Source organism: Ichthyophthirius multifiliis (assembly GCF_000220395.1).
Source record: "Ichthyophthirius multifiliis unplaced genomic scaffold scaff_1120509251363, whole genome shotgun sequence".
Taxonomy (NCBI): domain Eukaryota; phylum Ciliophora; class Oligohymenophorea; order Hymenostomatida; genus Ichthyophthirius; species Ichthyophthirius multifiliis.
In genome coordinates this window covers 117-14,488 of record NW_004085946.1, presented here as the reverse complement: position 1 = coordinate 14,488, position 14,372 = coordinate 117, and the positions used below count along the sequence as shown (strand labels likewise).

The 14,372-nt window shown below is 16.8% G+C and overlaps 3 protein-coding genes across 3 annotated transcripts, besides 29 other annotated features; all 3 read left to right on the top strand. All coding sequences in view use genetic code 6, as the record gives it.

Annotated features, from left to right (window-relative positions):
* Nucleotides 1-205: 205 nt before the first annotated feature.
* On the top strand, nucleotides 206-1,709 carry IMG5_189440 (hypothetical protein; the record flags this gene model as incomplete). The annotated part of the gene is made up of 4 exons (XM_004026789.1): nucleotides 206-635; nucleotides 745-1,096; nucleotides 1,345-1,551; nucleotides 1,601-1,709. The coding sequence occupies 4 exons, from the start codon at nucleotides 206-208 to the stop codon at nucleotides 1,707-1,709; spliced, it is 1,098 nt and encodes a 365-aa protein (XP_004026838.1).
* Nucleotides 1,154-1,259: a microsatellite.
* Nucleotides 1,156-1,309: a microsatellite.
* A 589-nt stretch (nucleotides 1,710-2,298) lies between the features above and the next one.
* Nucleotides 2,299-2,365: a microsatellite.
* Nucleotides 2,306-2,364: a microsatellite.
* A 1,336-nt stretch (nucleotides 2,366-3,701) lies between the features above and the next one.
* Nucleotides 3,702-3,799: a microsatellite.
* Nucleotides 3,705-3,842: a microsatellite.
* Nucleotides 3,826-3,889: a microsatellite.
* Nucleotides 3,890-3,956: 67 nt separating this feature from the next.
* Nucleotides 3,957-4,019: a microsatellite.
* Nucleotides 3,957-4,027: a microsatellite.
* Nucleotides 3,960-4,017: a microsatellite.
* A 127-nt stretch (nucleotides 4,028-4,154) lies between the features above and the next one.
* Nucleotides 4,155-4,193: a microsatellite.
* A 1,072-nt stretch (nucleotides 4,194-5,265) lies between these two features.
* Nucleotides 5,266-5,296: a microsatellite.
* Nucleotides 5,267-5,305: a microsatellite.
* Nucleotides 5,306-5,504: 199 nt separating this feature from the next.
* Nucleotides 5,505-5,529: a microsatellite.
* Nucleotides 5,530-5,571: 42 nt separating this feature from the next.
* Nucleotides 5,572-5,663: a microsatellite.
* Nucleotides 5,615-5,661: a microsatellite.
* Nucleotides 5,664-6,232: 569 nt separating the features above from the next.
* Nucleotides 6,233-6,330: a microsatellite.
* Nucleotides 6,237-6,330: a microsatellite.
* A 164-nt stretch (nucleotides 6,331-6,494) lies between these two features.
* Nucleotides 6,495-6,567: a microsatellite.
* Nucleotides 6,495-6,568: a microsatellite.
* Nucleotides 6,506-6,568: a microsatellite.
* Nucleotides 6,569-6,599: 31 nt separating this feature from the next.
* Nucleotides 6,600-6,638: a microsatellite.
* Nucleotides 6,639-8,022: 1,384 nt separating this feature from the next.
* Nucleotides 8,023-8,053: a microsatellite.
* Nucleotides 8,054-10,687: 2,634 nt separating this feature from the next.
* IMG5_189430 (hypothetical protein) lies at nucleotides 10,688-11,385 on the top strand (the record flags this gene model as incomplete). Its single annotated transcript, XM_004026788.1, has 2 exons — nucleotides 10,688-10,951; nucleotides 11,044-11,385. 2 exons carry the CDS (start codon nucleotides 10,688-10,690, stop codon nucleotides 11,383-11,385), a joined length of 606 nt encoding a protein of 201 aa, XP_004026837.1.
* A 12-nt stretch (nucleotides 11,386-11,397) lies between these two features.
* Nucleotides 11,398-11,460: a microsatellite.
* Nucleotides 11,461-11,540: 80 nt separating this feature from the next.
* Nucleotides 11,541-11,567: a microsatellite.
* Nucleotides 11,568-11,658: 91 nt separating this feature from the next.
* Nucleotides 11,659-13,702, top strand: IMG5_189420 (hypothetical protein; the record flags this gene model as incomplete). Its single annotated transcript, XM_004026787.1, has 8 exons — nucleotides 11,659-11,758; nucleotides 11,822-12,093; nucleotides 12,149-12,313; nucleotides 12,452-12,660; nucleotides 12,708-12,829; nucleotides 12,888-13,022; nucleotides 13,069-13,275; nucleotides 13,314-13,702. The coding sequence occupies 8 exons, from the start codon at nucleotides 11,659-11,661 to the stop codon at nucleotides 13,700-13,702; spliced, it is 1,599 nt and encodes a 532-aa protein (XP_004026835.1).
* Nucleotides 12,346-12,404: a microsatellite.
* Nucleotides 12,831-12,874: a microsatellite.
* Nucleotides 12,849-12,878: a microsatellite.
* A 400-nt stretch (nucleotides 13,703-14,102) lies between the features above and the next one.
* Nucleotides 14,103-14,136: a microsatellite.
* Between the last annotated feature and the right edge of the window lie 236 nt (nucleotides 14,137-14,372).

Below are 14,372 nucleotides of genomic sequence, written 5' to 3'. Positions count from 1 at the left end.
TTTAATATATTAATATATAATAAAAGTTAAATGATAATATAAATAAATTATTATTAATTTTTAAAATATATATTGCACTAAAAAAAAAAAAAAATTTAAATAAATAAAAAAGCAACAATATTGTTTAAATTTAAAAATATATTATCGATATTTTTTTAACATTCAATAAAAAAGTCATCAAAAAATAATATAAAAATTACATAATATGGGATAAGATTGTTCTGCTTGTACAACATGTTAAAAAGGGGATAAATAAAACGAATTTACTACCGATCCTATAGTCGATAACGGTGCTACAGCCCAATTATATTCTGGTCGTTAAAGTGAAAAATAATCTAGTAATATAAACAATATTATAGTGTTAAATTCTCAAAAATCCCAAAATCAAGAGTCTTAAATACAATAATAATAATAACTAAGTTCTTTTAGGTAATAATAAAATTAAAGTTAATTTGCCGAAGAACCTTAATATGATGATTAAAATAATGTTACAGGAAATGAAAATGAATAACGATATTTCACAGCAGAGGAATATTAAGAAACATTATAATTAAGTTACAAAAACTATAATTAAAGGTTAAAAAGATCTCCTTATTAATTTAAAACAGGTGCAATATATGAAGGAGAATGGAAAGGTTTAATTTTTATTATTTTTTTTTTAAAAAATATAAGCAAAAAGACATTAAAAAAGTCTTAACAAAAATAATAATAATATATGAAATAAAATATTAAAATTAAAAAAAGGAAATGTAAGAGATGGTTTTGGTATTCAAACATGGGCAGATGGTGCTAGATATGAAGGAGAATGGTTAATTAATAAAGCAAGTGGATACGGTAAATTTTACCATGTAGATGGAGATATATATGATGGTTAATGGAAAGATGATAAAGCGAATGGAAAAGGTATGTATATTCATACTAATGGAGCAAAATATGATGGATAATGGAAAAACGATCTTTAAGATGGATATGGTATAGAAACCTGGGCAGATGGATCTAAATATGAAGGATATTATAAAGAAACAAGAAAACATGGTAATGGGACGTATTTATGGTCTGACGGATCTAAATATGAAGGAGATTGGTATGAAAACAAGTATATTTTATAGATAAATTTATATTTATAAATATAAAAATAATATTAAATGAATAAAAATATATATATATAATATATAAATACTCAATTATATATATATAAATATATATAATAAAAAAAAATAAAAAATTATATATATATATATATATATATATATTATATATATATATATTTATTTTTATATATTTCTATAAATATATATTTATATATATAAATCTTTGTATTCATATATTAATATATTGAATAAGAATTTCAGGATATGGAATATATACTTGGCTAGACGGAAGAAGATATGAAGGTTAATGGTTAAATAATAATATGCATGGTTAAGGTATTTATACTTGGAAAGATGGAAGAAAATACGAAGGATATTATTAATATGATAAGAAACATGGATTAGGTACTTATATTTGGGCTGACGGGAGATAATATACAGGTTTTTGGGCTTACGGAAAGTAATAAATAGTCTTTTTTATTTAATTTTAATTATACATTTTTTTTTAGATAAAATGGAAAAGGTAAGTATGTGCTTCCAAATGGTGAAGTTAAAATCGGACTTTGGGAAGATGGAAAAAGAATTAAATGGCTTGAAGAAGTAAATGAGTTAGATTGAGAAAATTTTAATAATAAGATTATTCTGTTCAAAATAATACTTTAATAAATTAACTTTAAAATTTTTTCTTAAATTACATACTATTAATTTTTTAATATATAATAAAAATTTTATACATATATAATTAATACTCATTTTTTTATTAATTATTTTAATAAAGGTAAATATTTTTTTTTAAAAAATTATTTATAAATAAACACTTTAAAAAAATAAATAAAATATCTAAATCAATTAATATATTTAAAAAAAGTTATATAAAAAATAAACACAATTTGTCTTTATCATTATTTTATATTTTTAATAATAACATATATATCGTCTCCATATAAAGCTCCTTATTTACTATTTATAACAATACTATTTTAACTAAATTAGCAATAAACCAATCCATTAAACTAAACATCAACCTCATTTAATAATAAAACTCTTAAATAAAGTAAATAATACTATTACCACATTCTATATATTATTTAAAATATAATTAATAATTCCACTAAATTTATTAAAAACATAAAGCAAAATTATCATATAAAATAAATAATATATGTAAATAAACATTTATAATACATATAAAAAAAACAAAAAAAAAATATTAGATATTATATATATATATATATATATATATATATATATATATATATATATATATATATATTTAAATATAAATACTTTAATCACATTCCCTTTTTATTTTTAATCCATTATTACTAACCATACATTATGTAAATCAATTAAAATCTTAAAAAGGCTTATAAATCCACTCAATCAACCTAAAACTCACTCAATAATCCTCCAATACTAAACCTTTAAATATCCTAAACTCTAGCCTTAAAATTTTTTACTAGACCAGTGGCAGGAGGCGCTTAGTAATTATATGTCAACCCACTTTTATTTTTATAAGCCATTTCACCAGGTTATTCTGTATATCAAACCATAATAAATTATTTGAAGTGAACCGGTTTTTAAAAAAATATGTACTTAATCATGTTTTATAATTTCTTGATATAATCTTTCGTGAATATTCTATAAATAGACTTTTTCTGCAACATTATGAGGATTTTTATAAAAATTACCAACCCAATGTTCTTTTAATAATTCTTAACTTAAAAAAAGTCGTTTTTTTGGATTTCTGAGCAATTTTTCCTTTAAAAAAACGTTAATAAACACAATCTTCAATAAAGAATTTTATATAATTAATAAAAAGAATCAGTAGCGATATAAGATGCTTAAAAAGGTTCCAAACCTAATTTTATATAAAAATTAATGAAAATTAAAAAGTTTTTATTGAATTTTATTTATGTAAAATTGTAAAAGGTAATGTTTAAGATTCTTTTTCAAGAAAAATCAATATTATATTTAAAGTATATTGCTTTAAATTTTCAAAAACTTATGTATTTAAAAAAAAGAGTAATCAAATTTATATGTTTTAAATGCATGAGAAATGTATTTTTATACTGTATATACAAATTAAATTATATATATATATATATAATTCACAATTTAAAGAGTCTATTAATGTTTTAATAAATTGGCATAAAATTTATTAAGTTTAAATAAATTATTGTAAAGAATTAAAAAAATAACATTTTTAATAATAATAGGTGTATTATTATATAATTAAATAAAAAAAATCTAATAAAAATAATATGAATTTTTATTTTATAGAATTATATTTTTTTAAATAAATACTAATATTAAATAAATCTTTATATATAATTTGAAAAAACAAGATTTTTATTTTTTTATAAATCTTATATAAAAAAAGATATTTAAATATAAAAAAAAAAAATCATATATTTTTATATTTAAAAAATATTTAATATATTTTATTATTTGTTTTTTTTAAACTTAAAATAATAAATAAAATTTTAATATGTAATTTTTTATAACATATATGATGCAAATAAGAATAAATATTTAAAATGTAAAAATATATTATTAAATATTATATATATAAATAATATAAATTGTATTTTATAAATGTAAATAAAAATATATATATATATTTATATATTTATGTATTTTTATATTTATATATTTATTTATATATTTATTTATCTATAATATTTTAAATATTTAATATATATTATTTTTATTATTAATTTTTTTTTTATTTAATATTTAATTATATATATAAATAAAAATAATTTATTTATCATAAATATAAAAATATATAATTAAATCCAATATTTTAAAATTAAATCAATAACTATTTTTTTTTTTACTTTTTAATTTTTTTAAATTTGTTATTTTTATATATATTTTTTATTATATATTATTTTATATACCTATTTATATATATTATTTTTAATTTTTTAATTTAATTTTTAAGTATTTTATTGCTTTAAAATTTAAAAAAGTTGTAAACCTTTTAGCAAAACCTAAAATAATTACTACAAAAATATAGAATTTTATTAAAATATATTATTAATCATTCATATATAATTTATTTAATTATATATATTTTATTTAAAATATTTATTTGTAAATATATTCATATTTTTTTTTTTTCCTTTCTTTTAATTAATAATTTTTAATATATTTTATATTTATTTTATATTAATATTTCATGATTTTAGTATGGGATTAGTTTTAATTATTTATTACCTTTATAATGAATATTTTATTTTTGGTTATTTAATTTCTTATTAAAAATATAAATTAATTATACAAAAACTCATTTTTATTTATATAATAATAAAAAAAAAGTATATTTTAAACAAAACAATAAAAAAATGAATTTAAAAAATATTGAATAGAAAATAAATAATAACCTTAATTTTTTAATTTTTATTTTTTATTTGTTCAATAAAAAAATAAATATATTATATTAATATTTTTATTCATTTTGCATATTTTTAAGTGTATTCTTTTGCTAATAAAATATTAAATTTATATAATAAAAAAATATATATAATTTTAAAAAACCTATTTATAATGCTTATTTTTCATCTCTTTTCCATAATTCAGCAGCTTCATTATTTAAAGGATCATCAGCTTAAAAAATTATATAATATAAAAAAAAATCAACATAAATTAAATTTATTTTTTGTATATACGATTAGGAGAAGATAATAATGCTTAAATTGATAAAAGAACAGAACGGATTTAGAGAGCAGGGGACCATTTATCCTTTAAAATATCAAGACATATTCTACCTAAATTATCTATATTGGGGTGATATATTTTGGTACAAAATACAGCTTTTGGGGGGTTCATAGGATATTAGTCTGGTAATAATAATTCAAGGTTAAAAATGCCTCCATCATAGGGTGTATTTGAAGGCCCTTATATTTTAACAAAAAAGTGACGATAATTATTTTTATCAACTTAAACATCTATTTATGGGACTATTATTAAAAATAAAAAAAATTAAATTAATATAATATATATTTTTTTATTTATTTGTTTTTTTTACTTGCTTCTTATTATAGCTTTTGTGTTTCCTTTTTTTTTTATTTTTGTTGTTGAATAATAATAAATTTTATATTTTATTTTTTATTTATTTTATTTTTTTAAATTAAATACTTTCATAATTCTTGGAGTTGGTCCTGACATTTTTTAATTTTTTAATTTTTTAATTTTTTTTTTTTTTATTATTATTAATATTATTTTTATTTATTAAATTAATATTTTGTGATTTTTTTATTTTATGTAATTTAAATATTTTTTTATTTCCCTATTTTTGTTAAATAAATAAAAAAAAAATCAAATTTAGAAAAAAGATAAAAAATAAAAATATTGATTTATGTTTTACAATATGAATAAAATAATTATTAATTTTTTTATATAAAAAATAAAAAAAGATAATAAAAAAAGAGCTAAAACTATTTATCTTTATAAATAGTAAAAAAAAAATTAAATAAAAATATAATATAAAAAATAAAATATATATATATTTATATAAAATACAATATAAAAAAAATACAATATAAAAATTACAATATAAAAATAATTCAAAATGATGACTAAAAATCTCATTATATGATATATAATGATTTTAACATATAATCCAAAATTAAACTCTGAAATAAAATACAAACATAATATATATATATATATATATATTAATATTAAATATTGATATAATTATTTTTATATTTATATAAGAATCCTTTATATTTATTTATTTCATTATAATTAAAATAATAATGAATATGCTATAAAAAAACATTTTATAAATCTTTTCCTATTTTATGTAAACTTCAAATAATAATTTTAATATTTCACTAAAATTACTCACATTTCTTGATTAAATAAGTGACATAGAATAAAAAATATAAAAGTAAATAAATATTATATATTGATTTATAATATCGAAAAATTAATATATTAATAAAATATTTATATCTTAATAAAAAAAATAGTTTAATTTTTAAGATAAGTCTTAAATTTTTTAAACAGTCGTATATTATCTTTATTTTTTATTATATTTAAAATAAATATAATCTTATAATAGCTAATATTGCAATAACTTAATAAAAAAAAATATAAAAGTTAATAATAATAAAAAAAAAAAGAATAATAATATATATATATAAAAATATATATATAAATATAAAAATTTATTTATATATATATAAATATATATATATATATATAAATATATATATAAATATATTTTTTTGAATGAGTATAAATTTTTTAAAAAGTCGTTTCTTATCATTTATTTTAATATTTAAAATAAATATAATGTTAATAATAGCTTATTTTTCTATAAATTTATTAAAAATAATACAAATTATAAATAAATAAAAGAAAAAAACCTGATTAAAAAAATTAATAATATATAAATATATATATATATATATTTATATATTTATATATTTATATATTATATATTTATATATTTATATATTATTGTATAAAAATATTTTTTAGTAATAATTATTAAATTATAAAATTATATTTTAAATATTAAATATATATAAACATAATCAAACTATCAATATAATGTGTTTATTGATTTAATCATTACTATCATTACTATTATCATTTTTCCACATAAAGTTTTTATAAAAATACTTAGCTAATATCGCTGATAATCCCAAACTAATAATAACTATAATAAAATAAGCTAATCCTCTATTTTTTATATTTTCCTCTTATTTATTTTACAAAGTATTTATTCCAATCCCAATCTACGTATTATCATAATCAAAAATAATATACTTATCCTTAAGAAAAATATCTCCTAAAATCCACATATTATCCACATCGATTTCTCCTAAAGGCTACAATAATAAATAACATATATTTGAATCAAAATAAATGTAATCTTTCGCATCTATTTTGATTTTTAATTCCTCTTTATTACCTTATAAATAAATATTTAAACTAGGAAAATCATTCTCACTTATACAATGACAAGAAATTAATTCCAGATCATTGCATAAGAATTTTTCTTTTTCTAAAGCCTATTTAAAATTATAAAACTCATAATTAGGCATATAAATAATTGAAGTTCCAGTATCTATGAGTACCTACCTGGGTTAAATACCAATATAACTTAATATATTTCCTTTAAATTCACTTTTATTCATCTAAATATTCCAATAACGTTTCGAAACAACTGGAAAATATAAAAATGTTTTCCCTTTAATTAGTTCTTCATTTATCCCTCCTAAAATAAGTACTGATTATTATTCTTATGCTTATTTAATTTTATTAATGTCATTAAAATAAAACGAGAATTAATTCTTAGGAATTTTCCCTTCCAAATAGAGCTTTGTAACTATATTATTATTATTAACACCTAATCCCATAATTCCATCACTTTAAATTCCTTCTAAATCGTTTGAATAAAAGACCTATAAAAATTAATATTCAGTCTATAAATTCCCTAAATGTAATATATCAATAACTTTATATCCTTTTACATACCCTTTTCCATATTCTATATCATATTATTTATAATCCTATATTTAACATATATTTGATTAACATTTATAAAAATTAGGGCCTGCACATGTTTTACAATTATATGATGGCACCCATAATTAATTCGAGCCAGTATCAAATATTACTTAAAATTATTATTTCGAATCCCCTAAGTAAATTTAACCATAATACTGGATATTAAAATAGTTTTTTAAAGGAACTTATTCTATTTCTTTTAAGTTATTTAGTAAATTTTTAAATCGAAATTTTTGGGTATTCTAGATTATTTATTTTATAGAATTTTATTGAAATTATTTTAAATGAATCTTGATTATAGATTAAAATGAGTTTATTAATATTACTATTATAAAGATTAATTTAAATTTTTTTAACATTTTTTTTTACTAGTTTAAAAATAAAAACATTATTTTTGAAATTAAATTAAATTAAATTAAATTAAATTATTTTAGATACTAAAGAAAAAAAGGGGGGTGTGTGTAAAAAACAAACAAAGAGAAAAATGTAAGAAAATAAAAAAAAAATGAATAAGAAGAAAAAATAGAATATAAACCAGAAGAAAATAATTAATAAAATTTTGAAAATGAAAACCTCATCAATAAAGCATATTCTTAAAAAAATAAAACTCCAAAAGAAATCGAAGATCTAAAAAAAGTTCTAATTTAAGAAACAATTAAATTAAAATTAAAAAATCGGAAACCTTCATAAATATAAATTATATAAAAAGATGAATAAAAATAGCAAGATCAATAATAATAAGAATAACAAAACAATAATGATGATTTTTTATATAAAAAACTAGAACAAAAATGGGGACTAGATAAAATAAAAGAAACAGATGAAGAAAAACAATTCATGAAAGATATTTTGGATAAAAACACCAAAATAAATGATCCTATTATAGAAAATACCAAAACCTAATAATTTTTTTAATAAATCAAATTTAAACATATATCATAATATGAATAAAGATATACAAATGATCACGATACATTTATGGAAATGTCCCATTTAGACGATCCAAGAGAATTATAATATTAATCGAATATATTAAGAAAGGCCGATATAAAAAATTTTAATCCCCAAATGAATATAGGAGATAGATGGAGTTAAATAATAGAATCAAGTGTTTAGAATAGACTTACATTTTAAAAACATTTAAAATCTGGGAAAGGACTTTTATATTATATGGCTAAAACAGGAAAACTAGGTGTAGATTTATATTTTATTCTATTTGGAGTTACTGCCACGTTTTTTATTCCTTTTTATTTTTATTAACATTTTAAGAAAAAAAGTGAGTATATTAAAAAAAATAGAAATATTACAAGAGAGACTGTGCCTGATTTTTATTATTGTGAATATGATTTAGATGAAATTTCAGTTTAGGAGTGTTTTTATAATTAATATAGATCAGAAATTAGAACCGAAAAAAATAGGATTTTAAATTTACATAATGAAATAAAAAAGTTAACAAACCTTCTTTTTACAAATAAATGAATTTTTAATTTTTTATTATTATTTTGTTGTTATTTTATTTTTATATAGATTTTATAATATTTTCATTTAAAATAAATATTTCTAATATATATAAAAAAAAATATGAAAAATTAAACTTATGAAGAAAAGGAATTCGAATAATTGTATTTAAAACTAATTAGAAAATGGGTTCGCTTTTTTTATAAAGACCCCGAATATATAATTTTTCCAGAAATAATAATTAAACAAGGATAAGCTTAAACACAATCAACTTTAATAAAATATGATATTTAGCCTGATCCAATTACAAATAAAAAAAAAGAACCAGCTAAAGGAGTAAGAGATATAAAATTAAAACAATTAGAAAAGCTATGGGAAGGTTGGATTTTAGAAAAATATGAAATTCCTGACGAAGAAAAATTGGAAAGATAAGAATAAATGAAAAAATAAGGCATTTTAAACAACAAATAAAAGAAATAAGAATTTTACATAAAAGAAAAATAAAAAAAAGATGAATAAAGAAAAAAGAACAGAGAAGAAAATAAAGAAGAAGGAAACGAAGAAGAAAAGAAAAGAAAAGATATCGATAATAGAATATATTGGGGTTTAAATACAAATTGTTTAAAGGAATTAAGAAATACTTTAGATGGATATAAAAGTATAGCCGATGATAAAATAAACTAAACGAAAGAAAATAAAAACTTCTATTGCCCAGAATGCAAAAAATCTTTTAATGAATATGAAATATTATTTAAATCAAGTATTTATATTAAATAATATTTAAAAAAATAAATAAAAAAGATTCAGATAAAAATGGTAATGTAGTATATTAATGTACTTGTAAAAAAGATTTATTAAAAAATGAACAAAAAGATATTTCAGAATATAAAAATTTCAGTAATTTAGTTTATAAAGACTTAGATTAGATTTTAAGTAGATTAATGGATTTAAATTAAAGAATAAATTCCTCAGATACTGAATTTTAAAGGAAATTTTCACCCGAATATTTGGCTAGTTTATAAAATTTAAAACATTAGAAAAAGAATGACGAATATAATAATAAAAATCTCTTCCTTTAAATTAATAAAAAAAGACATGCTAGACTTTTTTATTATATAGTGGAAAATTATAAAGAATAAAATATATAAAAAGACGAATGTTATAGTTTATATGAAAAAATTTATAAATAATAGTAGTAGTGATAATTATTTTTATTTATTTATTTTTTTAGAAAAACAAAAAAAAAATTAATTTTATATTTTTACTTTTAAATTAAAAAAATATTTTATGGAAGAAGAAAATATTTTTTGTTTTTTTTTTTTCTCTTAATTTTTGACAAAATTTAGCTAAAATACAATATAATTTATTTATTTTTTACTCAAATTATTAACTTTTTTATATAATTAGATTCTATTGGAATAAATAAACCAAAAAAATAATTTTAAATAACCTCTTACACTTGAAATTCGCGGCTATTCAAAACAAAAAAATTATATAATATTATTTTTTAAATAAAACAAAAAAAAAAAGAACTAAATAATTTTTATTTTATTTTTTGTTGCAAAAAAAAAAAAATACCTCCCAAATAAAACCAAAAAAAAGCAATGTCCTATTATGATATAGATTAAATAATATTTGAAGAGGAGAAAATTAACATAAAATTTAACCAAGAAATTCTTAAAATCGGTTTTTTAGACCTACATTTAGAATATTCAGATGGAAAAGACATATAAAAAGATACAATTTTAGAAGTCCCGTTTTGGTTAGCACAATAATTAAACGAATAATTATAAATAAATGAAGAATAAGAAGATTCTGATTCAGTATTAACATTAGAAGTTCCATTAATATTCAGGCCATAATTTTAAGTAATAATATATATAAATATAATACATTTAACAAAAATAAAAAAATACATTTTTTTTGTTCTTTGAAAAAAAAAAAAAAAATCAATAAATAGTAAAGCTTAATTGCAGATCCTTAATTTATTAATTTGCGTGAAAAAAGTTTTTATTTTTATGAATTTGGTATTAGAATTGGATTATATTTTAAAGATTATAAACTTTTCGATGTTCTATTACATGTTTTTGAGACTAGAGTGAAATCTTTTGCAAGATAATCATTTTATTTAGTTATTGAAGATTGCGCCAATATGATTTTAAAAATGACTCATAAAGAAATCGAACTTTTTAATTAAGGAAGAAACCAAGCTACTAAATTAAGAAAATGGAAATCTGAGGGATTAAAAAATGGTCATTATGATAGAGTTTTGAACAAATTAAAAGGAATTAAAGCTAATTGATATATATTTTTATTTATTTTATTTTTTAAACTAATTTTGATTTCATTTTTTATTTTATTTTTTACTTATTTTTTAATTCTGCTTTTTCTTTTTTTTTATATATTTAAAATATAAAATATAATTATTTTTTTTTAAATTTTTAATTTATTTTCATATTTATATTTTTTACTTTATATTTTTTATTTGCAACGATAATTCAAAAAAAAAAAATATTATATATATTTATATATTTTAATTAATAATCAAAAAACTTTTTATTAAAATATATAATTTATGTATGATGTAAATAAGAACTTTTCGATTTCCGAAACTGTGAACAGAAACATAGAAAAACACTAATTTCCTTCTTTTAGAAACCATAAATCATTAATAGGTATATATATAAACAAAAAAATTTGAACTAAAATAAATTAAATATAAATAAAAATAAAAAAAGGATGGTGTTCAATGAATTATCCACGTGTTCTAAAAAATCCATTATATATGCCAACGCCTTAACCAAGAGAAGATCCAACTCATTTAGATTATTTATATCAAGTAAGAATGAAATAAGATATTGAGACAAAATTTATAATAAAGAAACCTTTTTAAAATCTAAAAAAAATAAATAAACCTATAATTGAAGAAAAAATAGGAGTACCTCCTGATGGTTTTAAAAATTCCAATTTAAGTTTAACAACGGTAAAAAGAGATGCAAGATAAAAAATAGTAATTATTTTAAAAAATTAAATAAAAATAAAAATTAATATTTAAAAAAATACAGATTGAAGAAACAAATTAAAATGTTCAATAGTATAGTAATTTTTTACCTATTTCTGCAGAAATTCCATTGTCTAACTTTGATTAAAATTTCAGTAGAAAAATAAGATAAATAGGAGATATAGTATTTGAACCTACATACGAATCTGAGGAAATTCGTCATTTAAAAGTATATATATAAAATATATAAAAAAATTAGAAATATATATATTATATATATATATATATATATATATATATGTATTATTATATGTATATATTATTTTATTTTTAATTATTATATATTTTCTATATTTTAAATTTAAAGAAACTACCAAATTATGTTTTAACAGAATAAAATTTAATGGAAATTCTTAATAGTTAACTTTTATATCTTAATTTATAAAATCATACTTGGATATAAAATGATTTATTAAATAAAATTGGTTATTTTGCTATAAACTTAGAAGAAATAAATCTCTCAGGAACTGAAATTACTGATGATATATTATATGAAATAGGTGTCTCTTGTGAAAAGTAATAATTTAATTTAAAATTATATCATAAATAATAAAAAAAAATAGACTTTAATCTATAGATGTTAGTAATTGTAAAAAACTCACTTAAAACGGGATCAAAAAATTCCTTTCTCATAAAAATAAAATTATAAAATTTTTTGCAGCTCATAATGATGAATCAGTTAATGGTATTTTTCTTTTTTATATTTTTTATTTTTATTTTTATTTTTTTTTTTAAAAAAAAAGATATTTCTCTTGAACCTTTGAAGAACGCTAAAAAACTCGAAAAATTAAATATTTCATTTAATTTTTAAATTTCTAATTAAACTATAGATTATTTAATTTAAGCAGGCTAAAAGTTTAAAGAACTATTGTTATCAAGTATTTATATAAAAAAAATTATTATTTAATAAATATAACAAAAAAGATCTCGAAAAAATAAATGGAGATAAATTAAGTATTGTATTAGATAATTCAGCTGATAACTTGTAATATTTAGACGTTTCATTTATGCCATAACAAGAAATAAACAAAAATATAATGGATAAAATAGGAAATTGCCGAAAACTTTAATAATTAGTATTAACAGGTTCGATAAATATAGACGATAATGGAATATATGGATTAATATCAGGTATTTAAAAAAAAAAAAAAAAGTAAATTAAAAAAAAGGTTAATAAAATGTTAAAAAAATACCTATTTTTTAACATCTATAAATACTAAAGCTTGGTGGTTTAAAGCATTTAACAAATGGATCTCTTATTAAATTATTTTAAATAACTCCTAATTTATAATTTTTAGAATTAAACAATTTAGAAAGTATAACTTAAGAATGTATTAATTCACTTATTAAGTTTGTTCCTAAATTAGAAAGAGTTTTCTTGAATTTCACTCCTGCTATTACTGATGCCGAATTATAAGAATTTAAAACTACTAATCCTCATATTAACTTTTTGAGAAATATTAATAAATAAACAGATCCAAAAGACGATGGACTTAGAATGGATTTCCCTTTGGTAAATATGAAAAAACCTAAAAAGAAGAAAAAGAAAAAAAAATGAAATTATTTTTATATTTTTCCAAAAATTATTTTTATTATATAACATTCATTTTTTGAGAATAAATTTAATTGTTTTTTTAACAACAAAAATCGTAATATATTATATATAAAATAGTATTTTTATGAAAAAAAATTTCTTTATATATTCTAATATAAAAAATAAAAGGTTATTTTAAATTTTTCTCATATTTATAAATTATTTAATATTTTGCTTTATTAGGCTTATTCTTTAAAATATTAATATTGATCGCTTGTATAATTTTTTAATTATTATAAATAAAATCTTCTTTATAATTAAATATTTAAAAAATTAGAATCTTATTCATTATTTTCATTTAAATCATTATATTATATATTATTATTATTCATGTTTTTTTTAATTATAAATTTTATAAAAAATTAATATTATTTTCTCTTTGAATATAATTTTCCTTTTATATTTTTGTTAAAATCTCAACTTCGGTTCTTAAAGCATTTATAATATTTTGTTTTCGTTAAAATAATGTTTTTAAATTTTAAACCTATATAAATTCTTATTCGATTTCTTTTATATAAATATTTTTTTCTTTTAATTATTGTTCTAGTACTTTTATTTTTTCTTATAAAAAATTTAAACTAGTATCATCATTTTTAATTAAATATTGTTTTTCATCTTTACTTTTTTAACTTAA